The sequence below is a fragment of the Cryptomeria japonica genome, chromosome 10 (assembly GCF_030272615.1).
Source record: "Cryptomeria japonica chromosome 10, Sugi_1.0, whole genome shotgun sequence".
Lineage (NCBI taxonomy): Eukaryota > Viridiplantae > Streptophyta > Pinopsida > Cupressales > Cupressaceae > Cryptomeria > Cryptomeria japonica.
The window spans coordinates 499,487,859-499,501,324 of record NC_081414.1 but is presented as its reverse complement, the minus strand read 5'-3'; the positions used below and the strand labels follow the sequence as shown (position 1 = coordinate 499,501,324).

At 34.4% G+C, this 13,466-nt stretch overlaps 2 protein-coding genes across 3 annotated transcripts; both read right to left on the bottom strand.

Annotated features, from left to right (window-relative positions):
- Positions 1 to 2,524: 2,524 nt before the first annotated feature.
- LOC131039352 (hypothetical protein At1g04090-like) lies at positions 2,525 to 3,487 on the bottom strand. Its single transcript, XM_057972067.2, has one exon. The coding sequence runs from the start codon at positions 3,485 to 3,487 to the stop codon at positions 2,525 to 2,527; it is 963 nt and encodes a 320-aa protein (XP_057828050.2).
- A 6,221-nt stretch (positions 3,488 to 9,708) lies between these two features.
- Positions 9,709 to 12,751, bottom strand: LOC131039356 (bidirectional sugar transporter SWEET7b-like). 2 transcript variants are annotated; one of them, XM_057972074.2, is made up of 6 exons: positions 12,620 to 12,751; positions 11,741 to 11,777; positions 11,428 to 11,644; positions 11,081 to 11,239; positions 10,294 to 10,413; positions 9,709 to 10,001 (listed from the first exon to the last, which is right to left on the bottom strand). In XM_057972074.2, exons 1-6 carry the CDS (start codon positions 12,693 to 12,695, stop codon positions 9,831 to 9,833), a joined length of 780 nt encoding a protein of 259 aa, XP_057828057.1. In that variant the 5' UTR covers positions 12,696 to 12,751; the 3' UTR covers positions 9,709 to 9,830. The 2 variants fall into 2 exon arrangements, with proteins under 2 accessions (XP_057828057.1, XP_057828058.1); XM_057972075.2 differs by lacking the exon at positions 10,294 to 10,413.
- Positions 12,752 to 13,466: the final 715 nt, after the last annotated feature.

Sequence of the window (13,466 nt, the reverse complement as noted above, 5' to 3'; positions counted from 1 at the left end):
CATTTGTGTGAAGAAGAAAACATCTTACGACTATTAGTAGAGGTGTATAAATATAGCCCCTCCTTTAAAGTCTTTGACATGGAGTTTCCTCTACGAATATTCTGGGTTTTCTTCCAAGAAAAAGAGTGCATTGGCGTGCACATTATTCTCACCTTACGTCAAAATTTAGGCTCTCTTTTACTGCGTCAGCTTCTCAAAGTTTTCTTCTATTGGATATAATTACATAGAATAGGATAAACAATTGATAAAATTACTCTTCATTGTTTGTATGAAATGAATACCCCTCAACTCTTATCAAGAGTTGAGGGATATTTAGATAAGAATCAAGAGTTGAGTGGTATTCATTTCAAGGGTATTCATTAATTATTTGACTACTACAACTAAGATATTTAGATAAGAATCAAGAGTTGATTCTTTTTAGATAAGAATTAAGAGTTGAGGGGTATTCATATCACTAAAAATCATTTGAGACATGATCATAGCCTCATCTCTTACATCATATATCTGACCATTTCAAATCTTGATAGATGATAGAATCAAAGAATATACTATCATCCTCACTAATTGTGCTAATCAATTGAACAACTACTCCTTGATATAATCAATTATTAGATATTTAAATAAAATGATCAAATACATTTTCTTAAAAATAATTTTAAAGCCAGGTAGGTGATGAGGCTATAATGAAATGATTGAAAGATAGTTTGAGAGGAATGGTGACTTGTGTCAGATTGGTAAGTGTGAATTCCAATTCCTTTTCATTCCACAAACAAGCAAACGTTGTGAACTTTTAACTGAAATACTTGTTTTGTTGACTTTTGTTTTATATTTTAATGGTGATGGGGATGCGTTGTTAAGTGTTGGAGAAGAGTTTGGAAAATTTAGCTTTGTTGAATGTGACAGGAGAGCTTGGAAAGATTTGGCTGTGAGTGAAGACTGTGGTATGAAGAATCATGTATATCCCATGGCTTGTATGTTACTGCAAGTTTTCACCTTTTATATATTTGGGAAAGCAACTGGTATCCAATCTTGCCCAGCATTTTGTATGATTACATATAATATTCGATAAAATGTCCACTTAATTTTTAAATTTTTTTTTTTCAAAAGTTTTATTAATAAATAATGATATGTATGTAGGCAACAGAAGTGTATGTTACTGCAAGTTTTCATCTTTTATATATTTTTACATGTTTTTTTTTAGGAGGTTCTAATCACAACAGATGTATAATCTTTTATTTGACTCAGTAACAAACATATCAAAATATAATTTAGTTTCGCCATTTGAGATGTGTGACACCTTTCTAAAGCATGCATAAGAAATGAGAGTGTTTCAAGATTTATTGGACCTAAGAAATCTTATGGCATGAACCACATAGAGATTCATTGATTTATCATCACAACATTCGTTCTATAAGATTCTTTCACATATTTGGCTAACAACTTGTTATTCTCGACATTGAGATTTGTAGTTCTTTGTGGCCAAGATCACTCCTAAGGCTATAAGCTGCTATATAAAAATTTATCATGATCAATGGATCTGGTTATTTCTAGTTAGATTGTTACTTTTAGGGTTTTAGCTCAACATTTTCACATTTTATTGTAATATCATTTAAATTTTGCTATTCTAGTATTCACACATAGTTGAACTTTCATTTGTAATTAAACAATTAAAGTATACCATGTTGGAATCATATTGTGGTAGGTTGTAAATTATTCATTATTGTAAATTAATATGGTTTTCATTATTACTTTGTTGTTTAATTAAAGTTTTATTGTATAATTGCTTATTGGTTGTGCAATTGGATAATCTTTCATTAGATCCTTCATTAATGATTGCATAAATTAGTATTAAGGTATATGTTTTAGCATCATAAAGATTTTTCTTATAAACATATCATCAAATTAAAGCAACATACAAGATTATTATAAATAGAGCACTAGTCATTAGATAGTTTGTAGGATTAATTATGAACATATGACCAACTTGAAGTAGTTTTCATCAAATCCTAGTGAGATGCCTCCACAAAGAGTTCAAGGTATTCCTAATATAATTGAAAGAATGAAAAAAATATTAGAGATGACCAGGGAAATGTTGAAGTATGATTGGATGTTGTGAAAGATGAAAGAAAAAGGGTTTAAACTCTAGAAATAACAATTTGATGAAAGTGACGACGAGAGTAAAAGAGATAATGCATAAGTTGTAAAGAAAGATTTAGAGAATTTGGAAAAATAATTTATAACTAATTTAGCTATTTGAATTTTGAGAATTTGATTGATCAAATAAATAATTTAAAAAAATATTTTAAAAATGATGAAATCATAGAGCCTTGATAAAGATAAACTGAAAAGATACTTTGCTATATGATGGAAGGAGATAAAACTAGAAGAAATGTGAGAGAAAAGAAAAGATAGTTGCAAAGCTGAAGAAACAATTTACGTCTATTGAATATGTGTTGGAATTGTTGAAAATACTACAAAATTGAAAGCAAAAACATAGGACAATGAAATAGCGTACAACAATGTTTTATGCTTTTTCCTCTTCATCACCTTCCCAACTTTCTTTAGCTTTGGGTCCACTAGGTCCCTTCTCACCAGAAAGTTCTTCAGGCATATCTTTATTGAAGAAATCCTCTACAGAATATCTCAGTTTAGATGGCAGGATCTTCAATGCTCTGTCTAGCTCTGCTCTTGTATCATAAACAACAGTAGGTCCCCAGTTTCTCATATATTGCAGCCATGGAGGCTCTTGCAGAGGTTGAGGCTGAATGTAATCTGCTGATATGATTTGAAATTTCATACTTGTGTCTAAAAAATATTTGCTTCTCTTTGTATCATTCCTTAGACCAATTTGAAGCTTTGTATTCCCTTGAAGGAAGTCTCCTTCTTTAGGATAACTTGCATGGCCATCCTTGCTAGAATAGATAACAGCTCTATCGCTACTTCCTTCACTGTATTCCAGCTCCGAGGTGTCCAACCATTGCCCACTGCTGTGCTGTGACATATAAACTCTCCATAACTTGCCTGTGAGGTTATTGATTCTGAGAGTAAAATGCTCCCAATCACCCACATGCTGCCCTATTCTACCCAGACTTATATTATGAAACAACTGCACCTTGAGGCTCCTAGGACCATTGAAAGGATAAAATAACCACATTGCTAGGTCACTACATGTCCCTCCCAACATGGGTTTAATATGCACATAAGCTTCAGAACTCTGTAGATCTCCCTGTTTGACCCTTGAGGCAGCTGCACCATCCTTAGGCAAATCCAGCCAGTAGCTCCCATCATTTGGATCACCTCCCTGGGGAAGATTTGAGCCATTGGCCTCTATGGGTTGTGCTCCTACTGCAGATTCCTTGCTGTACAAGAGTGCCCCATTCTGGAAAAACCACTCCACTGATGAAGGCATGTACTTTTCATCTGGATGGAAGTAGACAGTAGGTCCATACTTGTGCAGCAATTCATTGATTTGGTCCACATTTGGCATGGCACTAAAATTTTCAAGATTAGAATTCTTGAGGCAGGCAATAGGTAGAGGATCATTAGGGGTCAGTCCACCAGTTTGGCAGTAGAATGCACCCACATAGGCCCCTGCAGGTTTTTCCCTCTAATTTTAGACCTGATATTCCAAGCGGTGAATGAGTTGTTGCTCCAAATGGCTCCTTCTGTTTGACAGGTATCTGTAAGGTCAGAGCGAACACACATCAGCAATTCCTTAGAGGTGGGCTTTGCAGGAGTATTTGTGACAACACAGCCAAGAGCTTTGTATCCCTCTGGAGCTTGAGGAACCCAAAAATAAGCTTGGCCTTCATTGCTACTCCAAACCAAATTATAGTCTGAAGGCTCTTCCAATGGTGGACCTGCTGATATGATTCTCTCACACAAATAGCTTCTATCTTGCGTAATACTAACTAGAAGGAATGGTGAGTTAACGGATTGTTGAGCATTAGGGCACCCATAATGGCCAAGGACGAAAAAGCCCTCTGGAATTTGTAGGGGCTTGTAGAAGGTGGCTCCATTGGTATCAGGGGAACCCCATACTTTCTCCAAGACCGACACTTGGACTGCTTCAATTTCTCCAAACAAGATCTTTCCTCCCCCAAAGCCTTCCATTTTATTTTGTGAAGAAGAAAACATCTTGCGACTATTAGTAGAGGTGTATTAATACTGCTCCTTGAAGTCTTTTGACATGGAGTTTCTTTTACGGATATCCAGGGTTTTCTTCCATGAAAAAGTATGCATTGGCGTGCACATAACTCTTCACTATACGTCAACATTTTGGCTTGGTAGATTCTTCTTCTTTTGCTGCGTCAGCTCCTCAAAGTTTTCCTCAAGTGCTCTAGTTTTGATCAACAAGAAATGGAAAAATATTTAAAAATTTATAATTAATTGTTTTTCCCAAAGATTTTATATCATTTGTGAAATTGTTCTAATCGTAACTTCATTTCTTGCATCATAATTCTCACCATTTCAAATATTGATAGATAACAGAAATAAAAAATATACCACCACTCTTATCAATTATACTTAATCAATTGAACTACAACTCTTTGCTATTATTAATCATTTGACTATTACATGGAATGATATCTAAATAAAATGATCACATACATCTTCTTGAAAATATTTGATGAGACTATCTACCACATGAGGATCATCTCAACTTACTTTGAACAGGCAATTTTCCCAAGGGGTCTAGAACATGGAACTTTATCATTTCCTACAGAAAATAAACTCCATCGATAATCCTGCTACATAACACTGGTTTAAACAGCATTGGGTTACTCGGGTTAGAGACTATTTGGAAGTGGATGGCTCGTCGAATACTCAAAGTTGGAGGTGGAAATCAATGGAGGGTTTGCCAATCCCAGGGGAAGACCTAGATCAACTCCTAGAACAACTAAAAGCAAGAAATATCAGTTCCAGAAGAGGAGAAGACTCTTTAATCTAGGCTCCCTCCAAAACAAGGTAGTATAACTCAAAAGATGGTTACAGAGTTTTAGTCAGTAAGGCAGATCAGGACAAGAAGGACATCCCTTTGAAGCTTTTTTGGAGTCCCAAAATCATCCCAAAAGCAGGGATTTTCGCGTGGCTAGCTTATCAAAAAAAAATCTTAACTGTAGAAAAGTTTACAAAAATGGGGTACGAAGGACCATCAAGGTGCATTTTGTGTAAAGCCCAGACAGAGATAGTAAATCGCCTCCTATTGAACTGCCCCTTTGCTTCCAAATGTTGGCGTTGGCTCTGTGCTAAGCTGGGGTTGATTACAGCCCTGCCAAATGACACAAAATCTCTATTTCAAAGCTGGCCTCTCCTAATTAAGGAGAGCACCTTGAGTCAAATTATGGAAGAGTCCCCATCATGCTTAGTCTGGGAAGTTTGGCAAGAAAGGAACTGCAGATTATTTGATGGCAAAGCCAGGAGGCTGGAATCAGTCCTAAATTCAATTGAATCAGCAATAGTGGACATAATAAACTGCAAATTAGCTTTCTCTTTGGATCAGCCCAAAGTCTTCTCTTCATGGGATGAAAGTATCCAGAAAAACTGGCAAGGGATCAGGATTCCTCCATCTTTTGGGCAAAAAAACAATTCCAGAAAGGATGCTACCTGGACCCCTCCAAAGCCTGGCTGGTTAAAATTAAACTTTGATGGTGCCTCTAGAGGCAACTCAGGCCCCTTTGGAATAGGATATGTAATCAGAGATCACTCAGGAACTATCATAGGAAAATGGCAAAACTGACTGCACCTGATACTAACAATATAGCCGAATTCAAAGCACTGCAACTTGGTTTGATGGATTGCATCAAGCATGGTCTAAGAAACGTTTTAGTGGAGGGAGACTCGGAGATAGCAATAAATGCAATTAAGAGGAAAAAAACTTCAAATTGGAGACTACAAGCAATTTTAGATAACATAATAGAAAATTTGGCTAGAATAAAACACTATGAAGCTAAGCATATCTACAAGGAAGCAAATTCAATGGCAGAAGCCCTCTCAAAATTAGCAGTTCAGGGAACTTTCATTCATTGGTGGGATCAGGGTGCTCGGTCTAGTGGTCAAGTAGACTAGATTAATCAGCAGGATCATGTCTCTTAAGGTTTTTAAAAAGTATGAGATGAATTTTAAAGAGAAGGGCAGAACTCAGTTGTAGTTGCCTTCTAATTCGAAGCAACTGTCTAAAGGTCTATCCTTGGCGATCTTGTGGAAACGGCTATTTCTTTTTTGAATTCAAAATTTCTCTTTACTCGGGTAAGGTGTGGGCCCGGGTCCAGTTACATCATCCAAACGCATTACCAAACTAAGCCTTCTTCAATTCCATTGCTTCCCGAAGTCCAACTGGCAAGAGCCGTCATTTTGGACTCAAAGTATGCGTTGTCCGTATTAGCCTTTTTAACTGAGCCAAGGAGATTTGGCTTGTCCAGGACAAATATTCTTTGCCACCTTAGCTGGAGAATTTAATGCAAACCCACTCCTCATTATTAGGTGTTAAAGAGCGTGCTTGTTGATCTTGCATTAGCGTTTTCTGCAAGTTGTTTACATTCCTATCCTGCCAGAACCATTCCAAAGTTCAATATGTTCTTTCTTTCTTGTCGGAAACCTCTTATTGCCATCCATGTTGACAGAGGCTCTGCACGGGTTTATTATGAGTGTCTATCCAAGGCCCACTTCCTGCTTTGGAGCAGACACTCCCATCTCCTTCTTGGCTTCGACGCGCCAAGCATCCTTCAGAAGAATTATAGATTTGAGATTGAAGCGCCTCCTTCTCCACTCGGAGCTTCTTGTTCTCTTGGCGGTAAAAATGATTTTGGGAAGTGGTCATTTGAATAGGGAGGAGTATCCTCGAGTCAACACTAGCATTTCTTTCAGATTCGTTGCCTCTCTGCTGGATCAAAAATTAGCTAAGCAAGCTGTTTGGAACCTCACCAAAGAGCTATTTCCAGAGGAAATCCTTCAGGAATTTCAAGAAATTGTGAATAAGGCACTCCATGATTCAGGGGCTTCTCAGCCAAGCGAGAGGATTATGTTCAATGCCCAAGGTGAGCTTATCGAGTATTATCCCTTTCTGCTGGACTTGAAAGGGAAGGACTTGGACAGACATAGGGTCTTTGCTGGAGTTGGCCTAAGATACCTCAAGTGGCGGTTCTTAGGGGAAAATCCGGAGGACCAGGGCAGAGAGGAAGACCTCTTCTAGTTCGCAAGACTCAATGGAATCCTGCCCATGAAAACTAATGACGAGGAGCTCCAAGCCAATCAGAATTGCCAGGGTGGTGCAAGAAGGGGCCATCGGGGGTTTGGTCATGGTCGTGGCCGCCCTCTGGGTAGGGGTCATGGGAGAGTGAAAAATGCTTCGTCTCAATCCGAACCCTTGGGCGAAACTGCAAGCTAGGTTCCTAATTTGGTTCTGCTAAAAAACATTTTCAATTGCTTAATTTAAGAATCTGTTTATAGTTATTTTTGGCTACATAATTATGTTTAAAATCTTTGTTATTCTGGCAGTTGAGAATCTGCTATCTAAACTCTTTATAGTTTTTGTTATCCTAGACTGCATAATCTTGTTAGGTTTTGGAACGATAAACTACGGTGATTATGGTTTTCTACCTGCTCGGAAACCCTCTTTTTCGGAAAATGCTGAGAATGGTTTTTGATGCTACACCACTCAGATATGTCAATACTGTAATTATGCAAAATTAATACAAATCTCGACTCTGCCTTTACTGATAAAAATAAATAAAATTGATGAAACAGTAATTTCAAAGACAGGTGTCATACAGTAATGAAATGATTGAGGGATAACTTGAGAGGAATGATGACTTGTCTCAGATTGTTAAGTGAATTACAATTCCTTTTCATTCCACAAACAAGCAAGCGTTGTAAAATTTTAACTCAAATACTTGTTTTGTTCTCTTTCGTTTTATATTTTAATGGTTGTGAGGATTCGTTCTTTAGTCTTGGAGAAGAGTTTTGCTAAAATTTAGCTTTGTTGATGTGAGAGGAGAGCTTGGAAAGGTTTGAGGTATGAGTGAAGACTGTGGTTTGAAGAATCCCATGGCTTGCATGCTACTGCAAGTTTTCGCTTTTTACATATTCGGGAAAGCAACCGCTAACCAATCTTGCCCAGCATTTTGTATGATTAAATACAATTCCATAAACTGTCCACTTTATTTTTTATTTTTTCCCAAAGGTTTTATAAATAAATAAGAATATGTAGCCAACAGAAGTATAGATAACAATATATATTTTATTTATTGATTTTAGTTTTCTTAAATGATAGAGGTCACTTCTATTTCTATTTCTATTTCAATCATTTTAATTATTTTGTATTATAATATCTCCTTTAAAATTTTATTTTTAGATTCTTTATATAAGATTTATTTTTTCTACCCTATAATCATCAATATTTTTAGAAGATAAAAATTGATTTATAAGATTTATGGAAGTACAATATAAAATAAGATATAAATATATCTATAAAAATAAAAAGGGAAAAATTAAGCATCATATAAAATAAGATATAAATATATCTATAAAAATTAAAAGGGAAAAATTAAGCATCATATGTATATATACATATATCTACATTTATATGTGTGTGAATACATATGTACGTACGGACACATCGTGCTATCCAAAATGTCTCACAAATATGTTTTGAGAGCTTGTTTATGAATCAAGAAACAAGCTCTACTTGACCTTGAGCAGATATTAAAAGAAGTGATCATCATGTTGTATGATCATTATATTGTAGGTCACATAAGAGGCCTTGTCTCTAACTAAATGATAGAGGAAGTTTAGCATGTTTACACAGAAAGTGCATGATATCTCTAGTCCTTATAAATTATGAAGTTGTAAGGTGTTGTATCTAAATATCTAAAGAGGTGAAATAATCAGTACCTAGACTTATGGAACAAATTTTACATGTATGAATACATGTGGAATGTGATGAACCATTTGACTATGAAAATAATGGAACTAAACCATAAAAAAGGAACACCCAATTTAGGCTAACTAGAGTGTGGTGTACCATAGAGTTCTAATGAATGTCCTTAAAATGAAAGGATAAAGTGCAATAGTGACCAAACATTTGGGGAGAGAGGTCAATTGAGGCTCAATCCACATAGATAGTAGACAATATTTGAATAAATAATTTAAAATATCCATTTATCTCTCTCTATCTCTCTCTTTTAGACACATCTATCAAAATTTATGTGGAGGAAGCCTATCCTTGTTACTATAGATTAATTTTAGTAATGACAAGCTTTGGAATACCAATCATAGTGGGTCACACTATGCATATTGCATGAATGTTGCATGGATGATTTGAATTCTAAATATGGATACATAAGTACCTTCCTTGCATGGGGAAGAGTCAATCTTATATAAATCATGTGAATTTACAAATTTTAGAAGGAAAAAAAAGGTTGCCAGTTGTACAGTTAGCTCTTACTTTTTTTTAATGGATACCTATCTATTAAGATTCAAATTTGTGATGAATGATATAAGATATGAAACTAAGATTCAAATCTCCCATAAAAGATATAAGATATAGATCATCTTTTCTTGACTTTTAATTGAAGAGGTGTCAACATAGACTTGATCCATATGAGATAGCAAACAAACTTGTGAATAAAATAAATAATTACAACCATAGAATTACTATTCTAATTTCTATTAGCTACTATTTTTTTCTAAAATAAAGTGACTCTAATTTCTATTATTTTTATTTTTTTTAACATCAATTATTTTTGAAGGAGAGAAAATCCATTTATTAATGTTCTGAACAACCTAAAAAAAAAATAGAACAATCTCAAACATGCCAGAAGCCCATGATTTCAAACCATATCTGGAATCTCTGTGAGTTTACAAATACCATTTTGGTGACTCCCTACAATCTTATTATTGCCATTTTGTTCCACTTTTGTTGAGATTTTGGGATCCTTTGTATATATGTAAAACACAATAATTTGAATAGTTCCAAGCAACACACCCAATCCGTTTGGTATCTGCACAAATAAAAATAACAACAAACCCATTACTATCATTTTGATTGATGGAAAAATAGACTGTCTATTGTATTCAAGAAACAAGACAAACTAAAAAGAAAATTGTAAAATAAAACAAAACAAAATTTCTATCTTTAGTACATTGTAAGTAATGCTACACAGTTGGTAAATTAAAATTAAGTCTCTTTTGGACATTTAATATAAGTAGTACAGAATGAGTTTAATCTATATATATATATATCAAACTAAAAATATTTATACAATAAAGTTAAATGGTATAGTTGAAGCTTACAATGACAAAAACATCTATCTTGAGTATACCATAAGCCAGCCAGACTGCTGAATTTACAAGGGTGAACAAAGATACAAGGAAAGGCATGCTGCTTGCACTCTTGTTTTGTTTAACTTGTTTCTGCATATCAAGACCAATATGCTGATCAATATTTCATCTAATTTCTAAAATCAAATAATCAATATTAATTCTCTTTATAAATAGTTGTTAAATCAGATAGTTGACTCGTTAAAAAATATAGAAATAGTTAATGATAGACATTAAGTTTCCATAATCTATGAGATAATAATCAGCTGTTTATAGATTAGATTGTGTGTGAATTTTTGCATCAACGTTTCGGATCACACTTCCTGATCCATCATCAAGATGATCACTCCGTGATCTATCATCAGAATGATAAGAATTAGAGAACATGCAGAGATGAAAAAATTCACACACAATCTAATCCGGAAACAGCTGATTATTATAGAAATAGTTGTTAAATCAGATGGTTGAGTCATTAAAGAATATAAAATAGTTATTAAATCTGATGATTGAATAATTGTTAGATTTGATGGTTAAATCACTGAAAAACATAGAAATAGAACTGTTAGATTGGATGGTTGAACCATTGAAAAACATAGACAAGTTACAGGTTCAAATTATACTATGACCAAATGAGACAAAATTTAAAACATGGCCATGGATTTCTAGGATCAGTCCTAATGGCTGTTAGATAAATAAATACATCAATAAATGAATGTTGAGGAAAAATTTATGGGAAGAAGGATAAAGAAATTAGCCTTACAAGTACAGACAAGGGAGCAGCATACATTAAAATGTTCAAAGCAACGCAGAAAACTCCCAGTATGAGGGATCTTCTGCTCTTGGGTACCACTGTTACAACACATGCAGCCAATACAAAGAAAGATGTAAGAGATGCCGCCTCCATTGCCCCTACTCGAATCTGTAACCAAAGAAAACCACTTAATTATCATTCAACTACGAATGGATGCATTTTTAACTTATTTGGAACTTTTTTCTTTCCTTACCCAAAAAAAAATGAATAAAAAATCTATTAGGAGAAAAATTCAGTGTTAAGAGTAAATCTCAAACTGGTTTTCCCACAGTTGAAACATAAATGAAATTTAATACCTTCTCAGCCTGTGGGGCATATACGAGATAGATGAGCACATAAACCATCTCAAAAGCTATTCCAATGCCATTCATGGTGGCAATTGTAATGTTGTTGTCTGTAATGATTGGCAGACCATACAATGTCCAAAGTAAACACTTGAACAAACTGCACACATAAGTGAAAGCAGAAAACTGACCCGTGTCTTTCTCCTTGATTATCCTTTTAAAAGTTGGTCTGAAATTCAGCAGAACGTAAAATAAATGTTATCACCAACAATGGATAAATGCCCACAAACGTTATATATAGAAAACATGGGATTATTGTACTTACATGGGTGATAGATAAAGTGCCATGCAAGTTATATTTCCTGCAATTCAACAATCACATTCTAATTCAAATCAGATACTTTAAACACATTATCACAAAAGTTATATTTTCTGGAATTCGATAATTATATTCTAATTCAAATTAGATACTTTTAAAGCGTTGATCTTATAAAGTGTCACACAAGTTATATTTCCTATCATTCAACAATTACATTTTAATTCAAAATTAGATATTTCAAACATATTGATCTTCTCCATTCAAATTCAACAATTAAATCTATTGATATTTTGTTGTTGTGATGTTGTAATCTTATGATGAATTCTTAATTGATTATAAAAAAGACATTGAGTCCCCTTCAATAACAATATCTTTAATGTCCAAAGAGATGGCAAGATCAAGACCAAAAATAACACCTGAAATTCCGCAACATTATTAGAACCAACACCAATATATTTCCCCATAGCTTTAACAATCTTAGAATTATGATCAAAGATGACCACCCCAATTCCTGATTTCCCTGGATTATCCTTAGAAGCCTCATCAAAATTTAACTTAAAGGAGAATTGGGGGGAGGCATCCATTTAGCCATCCTACATTTGACAAGTGAAGACAATCCAGCTGTTAAAGCCCCATGAGAAGGAATAACACGAAGTGAACACCATTTCCATGTTACCCAATTATCCCAATGAGAAAAGGACCTCGGATATTCCAAATTTTTGAAGATGTAAGAAAGCACCACCTCAGAAATGAAGGATAGAATTTTGTCAAGAACTTCTTCTAATGAAACTGATTTATGCTTAAAAATCCTAGAGTTCCTCTCCAACCAGATATTCTAAACCTATTTTATCTATATAATAAAAAACTAATTAATTGATTACATACCTATTATTCCAATGCCAAGAAGAACAGCCTGAATCATCCCCATTTTCTGTGAAGATTGGGTGGTAGTAATTTGCATAAAAACAATGATCCAACTTCATTTAATGGCATTCCAAATCTTGTACAAGTGTTTAATTGGAAATGTAGTCCTGAAAGCTATGGGCAAACCTAAACCACGCTTGGTGGTTGTATTTGACATTGTTAATTTTGTGCTGTCTGTGGATAGTTCGCTGCATCTTCCTGACCAGTCTTACACCATTAATTCTGCATGATGTATTGACATTTACTATAGTTTTTTAAATCTGGAGTGGCAGTGGGTAGTGGGTAGTGGGTTTGAATTTTGAACCATTATTCGATCTCCACTATACAACCTGGTTAAGAGCATAAAACATTGTGTGATCTGTGTTGCTAACTTAAAGTTTGTGGGGGCTTGGATTGATTTTCTGTGGGTAAATTGTTGTTTGATGACTGATAATAAGAATCCTTTTACAATTTTGGAACCGTCTTGTATATTTTAAAGTATTTATATATATAGCTTAGTGGAATTATCAGGGCTCCACTAACAATAGTGGAATGCATTGATGGAATGCAGGTGCTTTTCACTTTATAAAATTCTAAATGAATGATGATGCTTCAGAAATGATCAAGGTGGGCATTATCTCAGTCGAAATCAACAAAAGTTGAAAATTACATTGCTTTTATATTTTTGTTTTAACAGTGTATAATTAAAATTTGAGATGGATTACATTTATAAATATGCATTAAAATTATTGAAGAGTGTTTAGTTCTAAGATAGTGGTATAAAATATATGGTGATAGATAGTTTAGGTGGTTTGTTTCGGTAATTTAT